This window comes from Nannospalax galili, unplaced genomic scaffold, assembly GCF_000622305.1.
Source record: "Nannospalax galili isolate Female #2095 unplaced genomic scaffold, S.galili_v1.0 scaffold899, whole genome shotgun sequence".
Taxonomy (NCBI): Eukaryota; Metazoa; Chordata; class Mammalia; order Rodentia; family Spalacidae; genus Nannospalax; species Nannospalax galili.
In genome coordinates this window covers 1,090,100-1,112,435 of record NW_008343202.1, presented here as the reverse complement: position 1 = coordinate 1,112,435, position 22,336 = coordinate 1,090,100, and the positions used below count along the sequence as shown (strand labels likewise).

The 22,336-nt window shown below is 43.0% G+C and overlaps 2 protein-coding genes and 1 pseudogene across 2 annotated transcripts in view; 2 read left to right on the top strand and 1 right to left on the bottom strand.

The window, feature by feature from the left end:
- Window positions 1-11,527, bottom strand: part of Septin14 (septin 14) — a 26,667-nt gene extending 15,140 nt beyond the window's left edge. The window contains exons 1-5 of the mRNA XM_017799653.1: window positions 11,502-11,527; window positions 10,933-10,975; window positions 6,440-6,569; window positions 3,377-3,572; window positions 2,038-2,224 (exon numbers count right to left, since the gene is read on the bottom strand). Of these exons, the coding sequence (XP_017655142.1) occupies window positions 2,038-2,224; window positions 3,377-3,572; window positions 6,440-6,569; window positions 10,933-10,975; window positions 11,502-11,527 (582 nt within the window). The remainder of the gene's footprint in view (window positions 1-2,037; window positions 2,225-3,376; window positions 3,573-6,439; window positions 6,570-10,932; window positions 10,976-11,501) is intronic.
- On the top strand, window positions 5,005-6,129 carry LOC103738960 (annotated as a pseudogene).
- A 17-nt stretch (window positions 11,528-11,544) lies between the features above and the next one.
- Window positions 11,545-22,336, top strand: part of Znf713 (zinc finger protein 713) — a 28,653-nt gene continuing 17,861 nt past the window's right edge. The window contains exons 1-3 of the mRNA XM_008839170.3: window positions 11,545-11,558; window positions 11,906-12,052; window positions 21,523-21,947. Of these exons, the coding sequence (XP_008837392.3) occupies window positions 11,545-11,558; window positions 11,906-12,052; window positions 21,523-21,947 (586 nt within the window). The remainder of the gene's footprint in view (window positions 11,559-11,905; window positions 12,053-21,522; window positions 21,948-22,336) is intronic.

The following is a 22,336-nucleotide window of genomic DNA, read 5'->3' as shown; positions in this document are numbered from 1 at the left end:
GGAGAGGAGAGGAGAGGAGAGGAGAGGAGAGGAGAGGAGAGGAGAGGAGTCCACATGTCTCTTGGTGTCTCTCAGGGTACTGCTAAAAAGAACCATGCTTTGAGATCCTTTCCATGTATCAGGCAGCAATGGCCTGCATGGTCTGCATTCTGAGTCCTCTCTAACAGGACTTTGTAACCAAAATCAGAAAAGCTTCAGATTTCATTCCATCAACGGCAACAGTCAAAGGTTCATGGGATTATTCTATAGAACCATATAGTAAATTCAGTTTTTCAAATACAGACAAATGGCTGTGATCTGATTCGAATTTAATCACAGAAAAATTAGTTTTACTTTAGTGTTTTCCCTATATCTCCCTTTCAAAACAGGTAAGTTATTTTTTGTTTTCTGTTATTATCACTGCTGTTTTGGTTTTTTGTTTTTTATTTTTTTATTTTTATGTGTATGAGTGTATTGTCTGCATGTATGTAAGTGCACCCATGTTGTGCAATGCCTGCAGAGTCAGAAGAGGGCGTTGGATTCCCCTGGAACTGGAATTATAGATGGTTGTGAGCCACCATGTGGGTGCCGGGAATCAAACCTGGGTCTTCTGCAAGAACAGCTGGTGCTCTTAACCACTGAGCCATCTCTCTAGCCCCTTGTTTGTTTTTGAGAGAAGATCTCACTACCAACCCAGGCTGGTCTCAAACTCAAAGTTTTCTCCTATCTTAGCCTCTTAAATGCCGGCTTACAGGAGTGGCACTATGCCAAGTTCTAAACAGGCATCACTCTTAATTAAATTTACTAGAATATAAACTAAAGCTGAAGTCTATCAAATGTTGAGTTGCCCTCACCCCAAATATGGAAGTCCTAATTCTCGATATCTATGAATGTAGTTATAATTATAGAGAGAAACTTTAAATTAAAATAAGCCTGCCACGATGGGGTCTAAATCTAGTTTAGTCATCATCCTTAAATGAAGGAGAAATTTAGCTTAGCATAACAGTGCACACCTAAAATCTCAGCATTTGGGAGGTAAATGGGAAGATCAGGAGTTCAGGGCCAGCCTGTGCTACATGAGATCCTGTCTCAAAATTTTTTTTAAAAATAGAATGTTGGACATAGAGACGTCAGAAGAAAGGCCACATGATTAAAAAGAAAAAAGTAAAGAAGCAGCCATCTGCAAGCCCAGAAGAGAGTTTCCAGAAGAAATAAAATTTACTGACATCTTGATCATCTAGCTTCCACAACTAAAGAAAAAAACTTTTATTGTTTTTAAAATATTTTATTTATTATTTTTGTTTTATGTGTAGGAGTATATTGCCTGCATGTATGTAAGTGCACCTGTGCCGTGTAGTACCCATGGAGGTCAGAAGAAAGTGTTGGATCCCCTGGAACTGGAGTTATGGACGTTTGTTATCTGCCATGTGGGTGCTGGGAATTGAACCTGTTTCCTCTGCAAAAGCAGCTAGTGCTCTTAACTGCTGAGCCATCTCTCCAGCCCCAACTTTTATTGCTTAAATCATCCACTCAAAGGCATTTTCTTAGGGAAACCCTAGAAAATTCATTCAAGTACTTTCAAGATTAACAGAAAAAAATGTTAACATATATGCACATATTAAAAAATAACAATCTGCTAGGCGTGGTGGCGCATGCCTTTAATCCCAGCATTCGGGAGGCAGAAGCAGGCAGATCTCTGTGAGTTCAAGGCCAGCCTGGTCTACACAGTGAGTTCCAGGACAGCTGGGGCTACAGGTAGACCCTGTCTTGAGACCCTTGAAAAGACAAAAAAAAAAAAAATCCAGGTATGGTGTCACTCTCCTTTAGTCCCAGCACAGGGACAGAGGCAGGCAAATCTCTGAAATCAAGGCCAGCCTGATCTACATAGTGCATTTTACGCTAGCTGGGACTATAGGGAGACCCTGTCTCAAAAAACATAAATAAATAAACAAATAAATAAATAAATGGCAATTTTATGTAAATGAAATGCTTCAAAATACGCTGTTATCTTAAAACACCTATTATATCTTGAAAGACTGATGCGATTACCAAACCCACCTTTCTGTCAATGCTCTTCATCGTTAACAGGTCCAGGGACTTCAGAGAATGTCCTGTGGGTGCAATGAAGTAAAGGCACACATGGATACGAGAATCATGATAGTCAATCAAGGAGCGCTTAATCTTCAGTTCTTCTTGAAGATATGCCTCAAACTGAGCATCTAGGTAGTCAATTACTGGTTGGTAGCTTTAAAAAAATATTATTTAAACATTTAGCATAACAAATTGGTAAAATCACAAACTGATTTCTCACTATCTAACACACAATATGTGCACTAAGTGGTTTTCCACTTGATAAAATTTTCTCATTTCCTATCTATACAAAAATAACTCCAGGTTGGCCAAGAATGGTGGCCCACCCCTTTAATCCCAGCACTGAGGAAGCAGAGGCAGGCAGATCTCTGTGAGATTGAGACCAGTCTGGTCTACATAGTGAGTTCCAGACCAGCTGGGGCTACAGGAAGACCCTATCTCAAAAAGATTAAAAGTAATAATAACTCCAGGTTGGAGGTGTATCTCAGTGGTAGAGTGTATGGTATATTCCATGTCCCAATCCCGAAGGTGTCCTTATTTGGGGGGAAATAGGGTTGTAGATAAAATTAATAATTTTTTAATTTTTATTTTTTAAATAGGAATACGAATCTAAAACTATTTCTGTCACAATTGTTTCCCTCCATCACAGCTCATTTAAATCTGATAAGGAACTATTAAAGTCTATTAATTTTAGAAGAGAAACAAGGAACTAAAGCTAGTAGAAAGTTGGTAAACAGATTCTTGTTGCTTTTACTGTTGTTTGAGACGAGGTCTTACGCTACAACCCAAGCTAGGCTGGGACTCCCTGTGCAGCTGAGGCTGACCACAGATTCATGGTGGTCCTTCTGCCCTTGCCTCTCAAATGCTGGGATTACAAGTGTGTGTCAGCATACCCAGCTCAGATATTTTTGAAATTGGTTAATCTAAAATCTTGGAAAAAAAATAAGACAACTATATTAGGTATATAAACACGCCCATTTCATGAGATCATTGCTTACTTAGGAAAGAGTTAAAATCTAGAAGGAAAGACATCAACTACTATAGACTAGTATTACAATTTAGTCTAGGAAAATGAAGGTAATACCTTGGAATGAGAAAGACTTTAATTAAAATAAGAAAACACACCAAAATAAAACCCATTACTTCATACTAACTTTAAAAATTAATTAAAAATTGCATTTGGAAGGCAGAGACAGGCAGTTCAAGGCCAGCCTGGCCTACACAGTGAGTTTCAGGCCAGCTGGGGCTACAGGGAGACTCAAAAAAAGACCAAAAAAAATTAATTTAAAAATAAGAAAATACTAACCTGGCTTCTTTGTTTATTTGATCGCCATACCCCACTGTTTTCACAACAGTCAATTTCAGTGGAATATTTCTTTCCTGAAGTTCATATGTCTTAACTTTAAGTCCAACCTTTGAGTAAAAATGGGAGGACTTGTTCTCTTTCAAATTAGTATTGAACAGGGTGTTAATCAGTGTTGTTTTTCCAAGTCCAGTTTCTCCTATAATAAACAGACACATCATCACAGAGGTATAGGACTGTTCTAAAACATCGACAGTGGTTTAAATAGATCCAAAAGTCTAAATTAAAGGGCAAAATAAGGAGGTGTTGTCAAGATGGACTAGAGATTCATTGACAAAAGTCAAATTAAAGGAGGAATTATAAGGAGAGGCTGTCAACCGGAATGGAGATTCATTGATAAAAGCAGGTACAAAGGTTCAAATAGACAAAAGGTTTTTTGTTTGTTTATTTTTTGTTTTTATTTTATGTATATGAGTGTATTGCCTCAGAAGAGAGCTTCAGATTCCCCTGGAACTGGAGTTAAGGATAGTTCGTAGAGTTCGTAGTCACCATGTGGGTGGTGGGACTCAAACCCAGGTCCTCTGCAAGAGCAGTCAGTGCTCTTAACTGCTGAGCCATCCCTCCAGCCCCAAAAGTAAGGGTGACTATAGTTAACAAAAACACACATTTCAAAGTAACTACAGAATGAATTTCAAATGTCTCACTATAAAATGATGGATAAGTAGGAGCTGGATATACTAATTAGCTTGATTTAATCATTCCATGCTACATACAAATATCAAAACACCACATTATATTCCATAAATCTATATAATTAAAATTTGGCTATTAAAAATAATATTTACTTCCAGTACATAAATGAAGGGACACCCTGGGATGTCCCTGAGAGCACATAACTAATATGACTCCCTTAGTCACTAACACAGTAAAGAAAGAAAATTTACTAAGCTATATCAGATTTTGAACACTGAAATGTTTTTAATTAAAAAATTTTTTTAGACAGGGTCTCACTATGTAGCTTTGACTGACCTGAAACTTGCTATGTAGACCAGGTTGGCCTCAAACTCAGAGGGCTCCACCTGCCTCAAAAAAATAAGATAAAATAGGGGGATGGAGGAACTTTGAAAGTGGCTCAATGGTTAAGAGCACTGGATGCTGGGGCTACAGAGATGGCTCAGTGGTTAAGAACACTGTTCTTGCAGAAGACCCGGGTTCGAATCCCAGCACCCACATGGCAGCTAACAACTGTCTGTAAGTCCAGTCCCAGGGAATTCAAGAGCCTCTTTTGACCTCCGAGGACATTGCACAACACAGGTGCACTTACCTACATGCAAGCAATACACGCATACATGTAAAATAATAAAATATTAAAAAAAGAAAAAAGAGCATTGGATGCTATTGCAGAGGACTGGGGTTCACTTCTCAGGACCCACATGGTGTCTAACAACAATCCAGTTCCAGGGGATCTGACATCTTCTTCTGACTTCACACAGTGTGTACCTGCATACATGCAGGCAATACATTCCTACACATAAAATACAAATAAAATAAATCAAAACAATTTTTTCAAAGCATGCACCATCACTCCTGGACGAAATGTTTTTAAATGTTTAAATAATGTGGCTAAGACAATGGAAACCAACACAGATATAAACTGTCTTGAATTAGCAGCATGGGGCAGGAAAGATGACTCAGCAGTTAAGAGCACTTACTATTATTCTTCCAGAGGACCTGGATTTGGTTCCCCACACCTAAATGGCCGCTAACACCAATCCTTAACTCCATTTCCAGGGGAGTCAACACCCTCTTCTGGCCCCCTAGGATGCCAGACACTCACATGGTGCACTTACATATGTGCAGGCAAAATACTTGAGCTTAAAAAATAAAAATAAATAGGAGAATTCATGTGGAGGTCAGACTGAATGCAGGTGTGAGTGTGTCCAGCAGTAGGAAACACGGCTGCCAAAGTATTTGAGTCCATCAGGAAGTTGGGCCTGGCCGTAGCCGTCGCAGGACGCCGTGGTGAACTCTGCCTGGTATAATGTGGATGCTGAGCACAGAGCTGTCATCTTTGACCGATTTCATGGGGTATAAGACATCGTTGTCGGGGAAGGGACTCACTTTCTCATCCCTTGGGTACAGAAACCAATTATCTTTGACTACTGCTCTCGACCTGGGAACGTACCAGTCATCACTTGTAGCAAAGATTTGCAGAATATCAACATCACATTATGCATCCTCTTCAGGCTTGTTTGCAAGTCAGCTCCCTCGGATCTACACCAGCATCGGAGAGGACTATGATGAGCGCGTACTGCCATCTATCACCACTGAGATCCTTTTGATGCTGGAGAACTGATCACCCAAAGAGAGCTGGATTCCAGACAGGTGAGCGATGACCTCACAGAGCGAGCAGCAAACTTTGGGCTCATCCTGGATGACGTTTGCCTGACACATCTGACCTTCGGGAAGGAGTCACAGAAGCTGTGGAAGCCAAGCAGGTGGCTCAGGAGGAAGCAGAGGGGGCCAGATTTGTGGTGGAAAAGGCTGAGCAGCAGCAGAAGGTAGCCATCATCTCTGCCGAGGGTGACTCCAAGACGGCTGAGCTGATTGCCAACTCCCTGGCCACTGCAGGCGATGGCCTGATTGAGCTGCGCAAGCTGGAAGCTGCCGAGGACATTGCCTACCAACTCTCTAGTTCTCGGAACATCACCTACCTGCCAGCCGGGCAGTCTGTGCTCCTCCAACTGCCCCAATGAGGCCTGCCCTGCCTCTACCTCCTCAGGCCACCTCCATGGATGGCTGCCCCACAGCCCCTGTCATTCTGAACACCGCCTTCTTTCTGCCCCCACCCCAGAAATCACTGTGAAATTTCATGATTGGCTTAAAGTCAAGGAAATAAAAAGTAAAATCACTTCAGAGCTCTAATTATCAAATGAAAAAAAAATTTAAAAATATAAATAAATAAAATATTTTTTAAAACAGCACCAATATTATGCTGTTTGATATCAGTTAAAATGAGAAGGGGAAAAATGAAGCAATAATTTAAATGTAGTGTTGGGCACTTACCCACACAGAGAATATTGAAAGAGAATCCTTTATGGATAGATCTGTTCACCAACTGGGTAGGCAAACATTCAAACCCAAAATGGCTGAGAGTAGTTAAGCAACGAATGTTCTCATTTTGTTTCAAAGGGTCCTAGTTAGAAGAGGAAACAAAGCCATTTGAAAGGACAATAGTAATTATAATATGCTAAAGAAATTAGGACTGGTTGCCCTGGATTATCTACACAAACGTATTAAGTGAATTTGTACAAAAAAAAAACAAAAAAACTCACACACAGATGTTGATGTTATTGCTATAAATAAGCTAAATCAACCTCTGATCACACTCTAAGAGGATATGTTTCTAAACTTTAAAAGATATAAGAAAACACCACAAGAAACTCCAGTGCGTCATTCTAAAATAGTAATGACTTTTCTATGTTAAAAGAAAAATTTTAACATTATTTCATCTTTTCAGTGTCTAAATATATTAAGAAAACCTATGCCAGATGTGATGGTGCACAACTATAATCTCAGCGCTCAGGGAGTGGAGGAGGACCGGGAGTTCAAGGCCAACCTCCACTACATAGTGAGTTGGAAACCAGCCTGGCTACATGAGATTTCATCTAAAGGAAAAAAAAAAATTAAGAAAATCAGTGACAGTGTACCCTGTTGATGCACACTTTTAAAAACATTTTTAAATCTTTTAAAAGTATTTTATGCCGGGCGTAGTGGCGCATGCCTTTAATCCTTGCACTTGGGAGGCAGAAGCAGGTGGATCTCTGTGAGTTCAAGGCCAGCCTAGTCTACATAGTGAGTTCCAGGACAGCTGGGGCTACAGGGAGACCCTAACTCAAAAAGACAAAAAAAAGTATTTTATTTTATTATTTTATTTTATGTGTATGAATGTATTGCCTGAATGTGTATAAGTGCACTCGTGTCATGCAATGCCGGAGGAAGTCAGAAAAGGGCATCGGTCCCCTGGAACTGGAGTTAAGGACGGTGTGTAGCCGCCATGTGGGTGCTGGGAATCGAACCTGGGTCCTCTGCAAGAGCAGTCAGTACTCTTAATCACTGAGCCAACTCTCCAGTCCCAATATTTAATTTATTTTTATTTTGTTGTGTATGAGTGTATTGCCTTCACGTATCTAAGTATACCCATGTTGTGCAATGCCCACACAGGTCAGAAGAGGGTGTCAGATCACCCTGGAACTGGAGTTACGGATGATTGTTAGTTGCCATTTGGGTGCTGGAAATCAAACCCAGATCCCCTGCAAGAACAATCAGTGCTCTTAACTGCTGAGCCATCTCTCCAGCTCCTTGGTGCACTCTTTTAATCCCAGCACTTGGGAGGCAGAGGCAGAATAGATAGGCGGATCACTGTGAGTTCAAGGCCAACCTGGTCTACATAGTGAATTCCAGATCAGACAGGGTTATGTAGTGAGACCCTGGCTCCCCCCCACAAAAAAAATTCCATCATTTTCCAGCAGTGACGATCTCCACACAAGAATATGCCTCTCACAAAGGACCTTCAATCCTCTCCAGAAGAGAAGAGAAAATATTAAAGGTGCCTGGTACAGAGCCCCAATTCCCTTTTCATGAATGTGAAATGCCCAGGACACTATAAAATCACCATGGTCTTTAGCCATTCACAAACAGTAGTGGTGTATAGTGGCTGCTCCACTGTCTTCTGTCATCCTACGGGCTGAAAAGCAAGGCTTACAGAAAGATGTTCCTTCAAGAGGAAGAAGCAGTAAAACCAGCATGAATCAAGATGAGTAGAAAATCACCCCAATAAACACATTTCAGAGTTTTAAAATTACATCTTTATATACATGACAGAGTCAAAATTAATTTGAAATATAAATCTAAGCAAATGGGTTGTGGGGCTGGAGAGATGACTCAGCAGTTAAGTGCTTGCTGTTTTTTAAGAGGACGAGAGCTCAGTTCCCAGCATGCAAGATGGTAGTTCAAAATTGCCTGTAACCCCAGCTCCAGGAGATCTGACATTCCTTCTGGCTTTCTCAGGTATCTACACATACACACACATACATACACACAGACACATAAATAAAAATAAATCTTTTTTTTTTTGTCTTTTTGAGACAGGGTCTTCCTGTAGCCCCAGCTGGCTGGAATCGAACCCAGATCCTCTGCAAGAGCAGTGAGTGCTCCCAACCACTGAGCCACCTCTCAGCCTTAAATAAAATATTTTAAAAGAAGAAATATACATCAGTATTATACCTAAAGTATAATACTGGTTACTTTTCTTGTGTGTCTTTTTTGGGACAGTGTTTCCCTGTAGCCCCAACTGGCCTTGAACTAGATATGTAGACCAAGTTGGCCTTGAACTCATGCATGACATGGGTGCACGTATATACATGCAGGCAATACACATACGCATAAAATAAAAATAATAAAGAAAATATCTTTTAAGAAGAAATACTATAGGCCAGGTGTAGTGGCGCACACCTGTAGTCCCAGCACTTGGGAGGCAGAGGCAGGAGGACCTCTGTGAGCTCAAGGCCAGCCTGGTCTACATAGTGAGTTCCAGGCCAGACCCTGTCTCAAAAAGACTGAAAAAAAAAAAGAAAAGAAAAAAAAAGAAATACTATATTTGGGCAATAACTTTTTTATTGTTTTTATTTTATGTGTATGAATGTACTGCCTGCATGTATGTGAGTATACCATGTCCTGCAATGCTGCGGAGGTGAGAAGAGGGCATCAGATTCCCCTGGACAGTTCATAGCCGCCATGTGGGTGCTGGGAATTGAACTCGGGTCCTCTGCCAAAGCAGTCAGTGCTCTTAATTGCTGAGCCATCTCTTCAGCCCAGCAATAATTATTAATCACTCATGAAAATCTCTCCCAAATTATAAAAATTCACAAAGGTTAACGAAGATGTGTTCACTGCAGCTCCTCTTAATAGTAACACATATTAATTATACAGATTAATGATATTCACTGTGATATTCCCACACACACATACACATGCATTGATCGTGTCTGTCTGTCCTGCCTTCAGTCCCCCTCAGTTCTCCCCATACTCCAACACTCTTCCAATCCCTAGTCTATTTGGTGGTAACTTATTTTGTTTTAATTTCCACATATGAGTCAAGATGTGATACATTTTTCTTCATAGCTGAAAAATTCTCCATGACATGCCCCAGTGGGATGTACTTTGTTTGGGGCTGCAGCCCTGCCAGCTGCCACACAAGCCTGATGTGCAGGTATCTGCAGAGATGAATCAGCTTAGCAGCAGCCATGATAACCTACCTTCACCAGCAATGCCCAACCTCAGGCATATTATGAGGCAAAATTCCATTCACTGACAGCTCCACAGGGTAATAAGCAGGACTTCACCTTGGAATCCAGTGCCAGGTGAGTAAAAGCTAGCACTGGGCAAACTATAACAGCCCATCCTGAGCAAGTGCCCCCAGATGGAGCCTCTGGAACAGCTGCAGGGTCTGGAAATCTGTCACCCCAGTCTATTGGACTTCCATTTCCTCATCTGTGATTGGGTGTAGCAGTCTTGAGTCATAAGTCCATCTCAACACTAGGTCACCCATAGTGTGAGCCTTGGTTCTGCTCCAGTGACATGCAGATTTGGCAGGGTGTGAGCTCCATATGTGACAGAGCTTTGCAGTATCAGGAGCTGTGAACCTGGCACAGAAGATTGGGACAGATCCCACCCCCCACCCCACCCTCATGACCTGGGAAGAATCCTGCGGAGTCTGGCTACAAAGACGTCTGGACCTTCCCTGGGCCCATGATGATGTCCACGGGAAAGACAGACTGCCACTTTCTGAGTATCCCGTTTCCCCTCCCACAGCATTCAACACATCAACTTCAGGTTTAGAACAACCCTAGCTTGGATCGCCCTCTAGTGCTGACACAGAACAAACACTGCAGCAGATTTATGGCAAATGGGCTTAGAGTGCCACCTCCTGCTGAAATAGAAGTGATTACAAGTTCAGAGAACGACCAAAAAAAGTATCAACAAAATCACATCACAAAGACTATAATAAGTACATAATCGTTCAATGCACAGATTTCATCAAACACCTAAGAAGATAAAAAAAAACTCTCAGAGATGGGCTGTCAAGATGGCTCAGCAGTTGAGAGCACTGGCTGCTCAGGCAGAGGACCGGGGTTCGCTTCCAACCACCCACAAGGTGGCTAACAACCTCAGTAACTCCAGTTCCAGGGGATCTGACACTTTCTTCTGGCCTCCATGGGCATTGCATGCATGTGATGCATCTACGCACATTCTTGCAAAACACTCATACACAAAATAAAAATAAATAAATAACTCAGGTGTCCCAGCTATCCTTTAGAGAGAGAGGAAAGAAGACATCCCCAGGTACTGAAAGCAGAGTCTGTATCTTCTCCATCCTATACTGTAAGAAGTGCTCATGGGAGTTCTTCAGACAAATGCAGAGACATTAGAAGAAAGCACTGGAACATGGAAAACATACCAGTAAGAGAATCCTGACAAGGGCAGAATGCTGTACATACCATAAACATGGCACATAAGCCATTCATGTCTTTAACATGAAGACTGAAAAAGTGAAACAATTCAGTATAAGATTCCAAGATGGCTGAATAGAGGTCTCCCAGCACTTGCCTCCACCTCTATAAGGAAGGGAAATGCAATCCCAGCTCCTCATCTGGGAGCCCTCCCCTCTTCCAGTGTTCATTTCAGAAAATTCCATCAACATAGAGGCTAGCAATCTCTGCTAGTAGAAAGCTCCACATTTGTAAGGAGCTCACATCCAACTCAGAACAACCCAGAGTCCTCACAGTAGCTTTGGAGAAGGAACCCACATCATCTCCATGGCAACCCCCAGAGCCTAAGCTCTGTAACTAAGCTAGTGGTTGGATACATATGTCCTAAAGGTCAATATCTCCACAGATGCCCATCCCTAAAACTCCATTGATATGTCACATCAGCATAAGGGGGTACAGTCCTGTGAACCCAAGTTGACCCCTCAGAGCAACTCTGACCCTACCATCTAAGTTCACACGGTGCCCTACATTACAGGAAACAGGTGATTCTACACATAATGATGGAGGGTGCCACTCACAAGAACTGGGAGATGAGGGTGCTCATCTTCGTGGACCTAGGACATGGCCAACAATGTGTAGGCCCCTGTGTGGCACTCCACTGGTGTGTCCCACCAACCACAGCCTGTGGGATGGACTCAATATCAGCAGGCAATGCACAAGATTCTATACTTAGATACCTTCTAAGACCTCCCTCTAAGCCACATATAAGACCATGTTAGCAATGGAATTGAAAGAAGACTTTCCACACAAAGAAGCTCTGTTGGGTCCATAGTATACCTGGCACTGAGTCTGTTACAGGGTAGGCATCACAGAAAAGGGCCTGAGGTTCCCAGGCTTTCTCCTTTTACACTGCATGAGCCACTTCTGTGACTCAGAGTGGCCACTATAGAGTAGCTGGACAACTGTTGTGTCACCCCCACAGGCAGCTGTGTCGGGGACTGAGGGAAGGTACTTTGAGCTGCTGGTATCAGAAGCCTGCCCTGTCAGCAGAGCTCATCCAGCAGCACCCTGCTCCCAGTGCCACTGCTCTTAGCATCAGCGTGGCCACAGAAGAAGGCAAAGAACAGCTGTTTGCCTTTAAGACTGGCAGTTCAGGGGGGCTGGAGAGATGGTTGGCGGTTAAGAACTGTTCTTGCAGAAGACCCAGGTTTGAATCCCAGCACCCAACATGGCAGCTAACAACTGTCCGTAACTCTAGTTCCAGGGGATCTGACAGCCTCTTCTGTCCTCCGAGGGCATTGTATGACACAGGTGCACTTACATGCAAGCAACACACTCATACACATAAAATAAAAATAATAAATAATAACCAGCCGTAGTGGCACATGCCTTTAATCCCAGCACTCAGGAGGCAGAAGCAGGCATATCTCTGTGAGTTCAAGGCCAGTCTGATCTACATAGTGAGTTCCAGGACAGCTGGGGCTACAGGGAGACCCTGTCTCAAAAAGACCAAATAATAATAAATAAAATATTTTTAAAAAAAAAAAAAAAAGACTGGCAGTTCAGGGAGCCAGCTGAAGGAAGTTAGGGAATGAGAAGTTGTTTGTCATTTCATGCAGCTTCCTGCAGGAGCTAAGTCCCAGATCATCAGAGATGTGGGTGATGGATTGAGTGGTGGGATTGCATGAAATTAAAAATCTTCTGCACAGCAAAGGAATGATCCCTGTGAAGAAACAACCTAGAGTGGGAGAAAAATCTCCAGCTATTCATCTGACAAGGGATTAGTAACTGGAATACCTAAAGAACTCAAAACAGTGAGAACCAAAAAAAAAAAATCAACCCAATCAATAAATAGGAAAGTAAGTTGAAGAGACAGTTCTCAAGAAAAGAAATACAAATTGTCAATAAATATATGAAAAGGGGTTGGCAGGTATGGCTCATTTGGTAGGGTATGGGCCTAGCATGCACAAAGCTCTGGGCTCATTCAATTACCAGCACCACATAAACTGGACTTGGTGGTTCTCACCTGCCTTCCCAGCACATAGGAAGTAGAGGCAGGAAGATCAGGAGTTCAACATCATCCTAGGATACATAGCAAGTTCAAGGCCAGTCTGGGCTACATGGAAAGCTGTGTGTTCGTGGGGGTGCATTTGGAGGCCAGAGGAAATCATTCAGTTCCTCACTGGCCTGGGATTCAATGATTAGGCTAGGCTGGCTGGCACCTGAGCCTAGGGATCCTACTGTCTAGCCTCCTCAGCACTGGGATTACAACAGTGTGCTACCATCCATGACTTTTTTTTCCCCTTAGGTTCTGGGCATGGAATGTGGGTCCTCATGGTTGTGAGGCAAGCAGTTTGCCAACTGACCTACCTCCCCCGCTAGAGATAGTTGTTTTTATATAGCTTATGTTTTGTATAAAGGTAAAACCAACTGCACTGTTCTGGAATAAGGTACCACTCTCCATGTTTCTATTCCAAGGGGGCCACAGAACTTCCAGCAGAACAAACTGCACCAAACTGCTGTCCAACTAACCCTCACTTAGACTGAACTATGTTGGCATCCTGTCAGAAGAGCCATAGAACCAGGTGTGGTTGTCTTATGCCTGTAATACTGGCACCTGGGAGACTGAAGCAAGAGGACTGCGGCACACTGGAAGCCAGCCTGGGCTACAGAATACAACTCTATCTAGAAAGAATGTTTTCTATTACATTTTAATTTAATTTAGTTTATGTGGGGGGAGAGCCTGTGTAATAGAAGGTGTGAAGATCAAAAGACAGCTTGCAGAAGTCCACTGTCTCTTTCCACCATGTAGGGCATGGGAATCGAATTCAGGTCCTCAGGCTTGGCCACAAGCCCCTTTACCTAGACAGCCATCTAGCCCATCTGCCACCCCCCAACCAAATTTTTTTTTAAAGTGTCCACTGGAATGTACTGACTTCAAGGAAGAAGATGACTCTGTGGTTAGCTGGGTCCTGAGGCAGTGAACACTGAGGTGTTGGTGGCTAGCAAACAGGTCTTTACTCCCTGGGAACAATGCAGTCAAAGATTTCAACTAGAGGTGGTACTGGTCTGTCTTCTGGACTGAAGGTTCCAAGTTTGGCGAGGGACCAGAGGGATTTCTTAAAGTCAATGCTGTGATGTCCCCTAGTGGATCTCCACCAGATGAAGCTGGTTAGGAGAGCCCCACCAGGCCTCAATAGAGGCCAGTCCCCCAGCTGCTACAACACATAATAGGGGCTCCTTCCCTCAGCTTCCTGCCTTCACACTCACAGGACAATGGACAGCACAATGGGCTTTGGGGTGAGGGACTGGGCTATACGAATGGCAGGGGTGGGGGTGGGGAGGTAGTTATGCACACATCTTTTCTCCTGTGTTTGCCACAGTGATGCAAAGCTTGCAATAATTCTAGGGGTTTGAGTTTTAATTCATTCTCTCTTTGTGTTTTAAATAAAAATATTTTACACTAAAAACAAAATCAATAGACTCAAGAAGCATGTTGATAATTATTAAAATCATCATTTATATTTAAATATTTCTAGTAATAAAGTTCATTCATTCTCAAACACAAACCTTTTTACCGAGACTCGAATCAGTTTATAATGTTAGTATTTCGAAACCACACAATCTTACTGATGTACAAAATGCAAAGCTATATTTGAAAGATATACTTAACTGTATCTTCATGGTTTGGTGTTTGTGTGGATATGGTCAATGATTTTTCTGCCATGGCAGACAGAAGAAGCTGAAATGAAGAGAAAACTTTTTCAATTTTTCTTACAAAGATTATATTCCTAACATACAATTTAGATCAATGAGAATCTAATATAGACATCACCACAAATTTTATCTTTCATTCACACTTTTGACTTGTTTTAAGTTGTATCTTTCTAACCAGGCTTCTGTGTATTAAATAATAGTCTATGTATATGGTGATGCATTTAACCATAAACACACAAAATCAACAGGTTACAAAGGTCATCTTTTAATGAAATTTTTAAACTAGTAATGGATGTCATTGTAACATTTCATACATATATAACACAGTCATGTGTCCTTTTTAAAGAACTTTGATCCTGAGAAAGAGGTGAAAAGCATAAGGAAAGTGCTCCAAATCGCTTACATTTCTAGATTCATTTACCAGGTGAAGTATTAAAGTCAGAACATTGAAGGACGACAATTGGATAAGAAAAAAAATTAGAGAATTTGAAGAAGGAAAATAGGCTTATAAAATCTATCCAAGTTCCTTAGGAACTGAACTAAAGCCAAATTCTTCATTTATGAAGTACCTTTACAGGAAACATTATATACATATTTTCGTTATCACATGCCAAGTAAAAAAATTCAGACTCAGAAACGCCAAACTAACTTACTTGTCCAGAGTGTCAGCGACGTGGTGCACACAGGTCTGAACTGACTCCGGAGCTGATGTGCCTTCTGCTATCTACAAATTTGGGCCAATTCCTAGTCACTGGATTTGCAACAGTTGGGAACAAGGGAGGGACGGTACGTAAGGGTGGGCTGTAGATTCCGCCTCAGAGCTGCCTGAGAAGGCCATGCTACCCTACTTTTGAATACAGCACAAAGATATTAAGAATGTGAGGCATGTTTTTTAAAGGAATATTATCTATGGGTAAAGCAAAAATAAAGTCAGACAAAAGAGCAAAGAACGGCTCTGTTCCATTTGACATACACAGAGGATTATTCCACATTAGTATAATTTATAATTTACTAGTATAATTTATAATTTATCCTAATAATTATACACATTAGTATAATAATTCATTTCATTTTTCCTTAATGTTAAATACAACTCTCTCATAGACAGTCATTTGTTCTACCGTATGGTTTACCCTAGCTCATGTGAAATTTCTGTTTCTATTTAGTAGAAATTCAATCTTAGGTGTTACCATGATTTTCATTCCTTAATTGCAATCAACAATAAATATTTCAAAAACTAAAACTTCTTTTTTTGTTTTGGAAACAGGGTCTCCAGTCCCAGCTGGCCTGAAATTCACTACTATGTAGGCTAGGCTGGCCTTGAACTCACAAAGCTCCACCTGCCTCTGCCTCCCACGTGCTGGGATTAAAGGCCTGTGCCACCATGCCCAGCTGAGAATGATTTTAAACTCCTGACTCCCCTGCCTCCACCTCCCAAGTGCTGAGATTATAAGCATACATCACCAAATCTGATGCTGAACTTCGAATTTTGAGAGTGGGTAATTATAAGAAGTTGTGAAAGCTGGGTGTGGTGGTGCATGCCTTTAATCCCAGCATTCAGGAGGCAGAGGCAGGTGGATCTCTGTGAGATCAAGACCGCCTGGTAAACAGCAAGTCCCAGGTCAACTGGGGTTATAGGAAGATCCTATCTTGATAAAAAAGTGGCTATGCCCCTAGATAATCTTAAAACTCTTTCAGAGTGCCCATGCTAAGATATGCTTTGCCTTTTACAATATGTTAAAGTTCACACTGGTGATTCAGAAGCAATGTTGGATAAATTTACTGTTGCTTTCTTCAGTGCCTGACACAAATTCTGTTAATTATCTGTTATTCACTATGCTCACTAAAAAAGAAACAAAGGAAAGTGAGTTAGCCATAAAGCACTTATGTTGTATATAAACATGATGGTTGTCTTGAAGAAATCAAGTTTTATGATTGAATTACAAGAAAAATAGTCACTACACTTATATGAAAGATTTTTAATTTCAAAGACAAGTGACAAACATTGGTTGTTCAGTCTTGGGTACTTCAAAGACTGTCTTGGAAATGAAGTGTTTTGTAACATCAAGACAAATAACTGTGGCCTGATGTGGTGGCTCACACCTTTAATCCCAGCACTTGGGAGACAGAGACAGGTAGAGCTCTGTGAGTTCAAGGCCAGCTGGGGCTACAGGGAGATCCAGTCTCAAAAAGACAGAGAGAGAGGGAGAGAGAGAGAGAGAGAGAGAGAGAGAGAGGAAAGAAACAAAGAAAGAAAAATAACTGCATAGGTTGTTAATAACAAGCTTACTGTCTTCTTGCAGTGTAGTCAATAAACTACTCTTGTTCTGATCTGAAAGGTAAATTCACTCATTGTCCACCATAGTGGCTAAACACTGAATCCACTACTTTTTCTTCCAGACTTCCTCCTATGTCTGCAGTTTCTCAAAATAACCCCCTTCAAAATAATCCTTATGCCAAAATGACAGTTTTGGAGATTCATGCCTATAGTCTCAGTAGATTGAAACAGGACTACCATGAGTTCATGGTCAACCAGGGTTTCAGAAAGAAAAAAAGAAAGAGGCCAGGTGTGATGGTACACTCCTTTAATCACAGCACTTGGAAGGTAGAGATAGGCAGATCTTTGTGAGTTCAAGGCCAGCCTGGTCTATATAGAGAGTTCTAGGCAGCTGGGGCTACAGGGAGACCCTGTCTCAAAAAAAAAAAAAGAAAAAAAAAGAAAGAATGAATGAATGAATGAATGAATAGGGCCAGGCTTAGTAGCACACACCAATAATCCCAGTCAAGTAAGAAAGATGACAAATTGGAAGCCAGCTTGTCCTGTTCCAGGACAGGCTGAAATGGGTAAAACTATCTGGAAAAAGCCAGGCGTGGTGGCACACACCTTTAATCCCAGCACTTGGGAGGCAGAGGCAGGCGGATCTTTGTGAGTTGAGGCCAACCTGGTCTACATAGTGAGTTCCAGGACAGCTGGGGCTACAGGGAGACGCTGTCTCAAAAAAAAAAAAAAAAAGAAAGAAAGAAGGAGGAGGAGGAGGAGATGAAGGCAAAGGAAAAGACAGAAGGTAAGGATAATGAGAACAAAGAGCTCCTTGATGTCAGGTGGCAGAACAGAGGCATCCACCAGTTGCCACCTTTTTCCTCACAAAGAACCAGTATATAGCTGCATTCTGCGGGGAGTGACCCTGGAAATCAACAAGAGACTGGACACTCGCAAGATTCAGAAACATGACTGCAATCCCATAGAAAGAGAAACGAATTATCCTGGTATCTGTCACCCTGGCTCCCTATCTATGGGGGCGAGGGGAGTCTCATTTTTGCTGGGATAAGCAGGGAAGAGAGAGTCCAGCATAATCTCATCAGTATGGATACTGATAATCCTAGCTCTGGGAAAGTTTCACAAGCCTCACAGGACAGCAAGTAACCTGAAATCTGAAATCTGAATGGTTGTCTTACTTCAGAAAAGGCTTTCTCATCATCTCCTGAGGAACCCTCAGAGTGCTGAAGCCGGAAGACACCTTGAGAAGGAAGCTATTGTTTGACTTTGAACTACACTAGTGGTCAGAAACCCCTCCTATTATTTTGCTGTGTCAATATCCAACAAAAGCCACTTAAGAGTTTATTTTTGCCAGGTGTAGTGGTGCACATCTTTAATTGCATGAGACCCTCAGTTCAAGCCCTAGTACCACACATATATACACATTGAAAGAGAGTGCCCCTCAGACCCCCCTCCCTATCCTCTGAGAAAAAACTACCCTCCACCTGACTCTGGAAATTCCCTTCATTGTTCGAACCCTTTCCTGGTATCTGCTTGTGATTTCTATGGAAATGGTCTGGGGCAGAAGAGATAGAACGTTCTGCCCCAGGTGAGCTAGCCAATGACAGTATACTTGATACATCTGTGTATGGTCTCTATGGAAATAATCCAGGGCAGAAGAGAAAGAATGTCATGCCCCAGGTAAGACAGCCAATGGCTGTATAGGTAAAGACTCTGGAAATCAGCCCTAGATTGTTCCAATCCTTTCTCTGTATAGTTACTATGGACAGACCCTGCTTTGTGTTTTTTGTGGTTTTTCTGCTTAAAAGCCCTGGGTTTTCACTGTTCAGGGTCACAGCACAGCTCCCGAGACTGTCTGCGTCCCCAACCAGTTGGTTCCAATAAAGTGCTCCTTTTTACTGAGACTTAGTATCCGAGTGGTCAATTTAGGGAATTTTACGGATCCTTAACAACATATAAACCAGTCATGGTGGTACATGCCTTTAATTCCAGCACTCAGGAAGCAGAGGCAGGTGGATGTGAGATCAAGGTCAACTTAGTCTACACAGTGAGTTCCAGGCCAGCTGGGACTACAGGGAAACCCTGTCTTACGGGTTTATTTTGACTCATAGTTTGAGGGTATAGCCTATTATGGTAAGTGTGATGGTTTATATTGATTGTCCACCCAACAGGACCTAGAATCACCTAAGAAAAGAGCCTATGGTCGTGCCTGAGAAGGATTATCTAGATAAAGTTAGTCTCTGGTTTTGCCTGTGAAGCATTATCTAGATTAGGTTGGCCTCTGGGCATTTCTGTGAGGAATCATCTTGACTAGGTTGAGGTGTGAGGACCCTCCTAAAAGTGGGCTGCATCATTTCCTAGCCTTAGGTCCTGCTCTGCATAAAAGAGAACTGTATTTGAACAGCAGTATTCATCACAGTGTGCTCCTGGACAGCAGATGCAATGTGACCAGTTACCTCAAGTCCCACCACTGTGACTGTCCCACCATGGTTGGTTATAACCTCAAACTGAGAGCCAAAATGAACACTTGTTCCCTTAAATTGCTTTTTAATTTGTTTTTATTTTATGCTTATGAGTGTTTGCCTGCATGTACACCAAGCACATTCAATGTCTGCAGAGGTCAGAAGGGAGCATTGGCTCCCCTAGAACTGGAGTTATGGATGGTTAACTGCCAGGTGAGTGCTAGGAATGGAACCTGGGTCTTCTGCAAGAGCAGCCAGTACCCTTAACTGATAAGCCAATTCTCCATGCCCTTAAATTACAGCAACAGAAAAAGTAACTAATGTGGGAAATTGGTATGGAGAAGTGGGAGACAGTTGCTGTGAAACCTGACCATATGGTTCTTGGGCCTTTGGAACTGGTTTGTGGCAGAAATGTGGAAGACTTTGGAACTTCCAGCTAGAAAAGCCCTCGCATACTGTGAGCAGAGCTCAATGAGCCATTCCATCAGGCGCTTGGCGAATGCTGAGACAAAGGTGAACAATGTAGGCCCAGCTCATGGGGCTTCAGAGGGGTTGGAGAACTCTATCAGGACCTTGGCTAGGGGCCATTCCTATGACATTCTAGCCAAGAATATGGCTAAATTTTGCCTATGCTATGGGGACTTAGGAGGTTGAATTTAAAGGTAATGGACTAATGTTTAGTGGAAGAAATTTCAAGACAGGAAAACATTGGCACTGTGGCATGGATACTGTTTATTGCAATTACCCAGGTCTATACTGAAAAAGAGAAAAAAGTTGGACAGAAAGGTACAGAAAATGTACAGTTAAGAGACAGAAAAGGCACAAACAGGTTTAAAGTTGCAACAGAGGCAAGTGCTAAAAAACAGGCTGTGATTTTGAGAGAGAGAGAGAGAGAGAGAGAGAGAGAGAGAGAGAGAGAGAGTTAGTTCCCTGTAGCCCCAGCTGACCTGGAACTCATTATGTAGGCCAGGCTGGCCTTGAACTCACAAGAGATCCACTTGGCTCTGCCTTCCAAGTGCTGGGATTAAAGGCATGCGCTACCATGCCTGGCCTTGGCTGTGATTGTTAAAGAGAAACTCCCTGCTTTGTGCTGGAACAATAGGAAAGGTGCTCTGAAAGTAGGACCCTACCCATGAAAAGCTTGGGAAGAGGCAGAACCTTTGTCAAAGTGCTTGCCTAGCATACAGGAAATCCTTGGTTTGATCCTCAGCACCACATAAAATTGGCATGGTGGTCCACATCTGTAATCCCAGCACTTTGAAGGTAGAGGCAGGAGGATTAGAAGTTCAAAATCATTCTTGGGGGCTAGGCATGGAGGGACACAGCTTTAATTCCAGCACTCAGGAAGCAGAGGTAAGCAGATCTCTATGAGTTCCAGGTCAACCTGGTCTACATAGCAAGTTCCAGGCCAGCCAGAGTTACAAAGTGAGAGGCTGTCAAAAAAAAAAAAAAAAAAAAAAGTCATCCTTGGATACATAAGGAGTTCAAGGCCAGCATGGGCTACATGAAACCATGTCTCAAAAACAATTAGGCTAGGAGTCTGGGGAGATGGCTCAATGAGTAAGGAGTGCTCGCTATACAATCATAAAGACTTGAAATCAGGGCTGGAGATATGGCTCAGCAATTAAGAGCAATGGCTGCTCTTGCAGAGAATCCTTGTTTGAGTCTCAGCACCCACATGGCAGCTAAAAACATCTGTAACTCCAGTTCCAGGGGAATCCTACACCCTCTTCTGATCTCTGAAGACATTACATGACATGGAGAGGCATTTATATGCATGCAGGCAATATACATAAAATAAAAATAATTTTTTAATTAAATGCCTGAGTTCAGATCCCCTGCACCCACCATGAGCCTGTAATCCCAGCCCTGGAGCAGGGAGACAGGGTCACTGGTGCTTGATGGATGCCAGTCAGTTCCAGTTTCAGTGAGAGACCCTGTCTCAAGTGAATAAATGAAGACAGTGATTGTCCTCCTCTGGTCTCTACACACAGGCATACACACACACACACACACATACCGAGTCTATTCAGTGGACCTGTAACTAGTATATGAGATTCATCGATGTAAAATTGGCAGGTAGGGGATGCGGGGGTGGGACCAGGATGGGATGAAGGTCAGCTGAGTTGTCTCCCCTTGCAGACGAAGTAATGACATCTGCACCGGGCAGACGTTTCTGATTGACAAGGGCTGTGGGCCAGGTCCTGGTGTCGTCCACCTTGGGGCTCTCGGGACAGGAAATTCTGAGGGAAGAGATCCGGGCGTAGTGCGTCTACAGCACCTAGGTGAAAGGCAGAGTCGCCCGGCAGGTGAACTTCGCTGCCGAACTCCGGGAGTGATCGGCCCGGCGTGGCGCATGCGCGCTAGGACGCGGAGCCCGGTGGGCCCACAGCTGTTTGGCCTAGCCCGGCGCTCGGAGCTGGTCCAGCCCCAGGGCTCCGTCATCGGGCGTCATTGGCTCAGGCGCCAGGACTGTCAGCACCTTCTCCCGCCCCTGTCCAGACAGGCAGTGGCCGCGGCGCCAAGGGGGCGGAGCTGCCCGGAGGGCTCTTTGTCTATGGAAGCGGGTGAGTGCCAAGCGCCCGCTTGGGAGCTGCGGCGCGGGGGATGGGCTGTCCGCGGGACCTTGGCCTCTTCTCCCTGCGGCCCGCCCAGCCCCGCCAAGACCTCCGGCCCTTGGTCCCGTTGGGGACTTTGGTCTTTCATACACAGAGTCTTCCCCATCCTATTGTTATAAACTCGTTTTCCACATTTTCTGCGTGACTTGCCTAGAAGGGACGTGGAATCGCTGCCCCTCCCCCACCCACCACACCCGACCCTGTGCACCTGTCTTCATCTGTCTTAAGTGACCCTGATGGGTTCAACCTTTATTAAACATAATTTTTTTAAAAAATACTGGGGATTGAACCCAAGGCCTCCTCCATGCAGCAGTCTCAGTCACCCCCCCCCCCCCTCT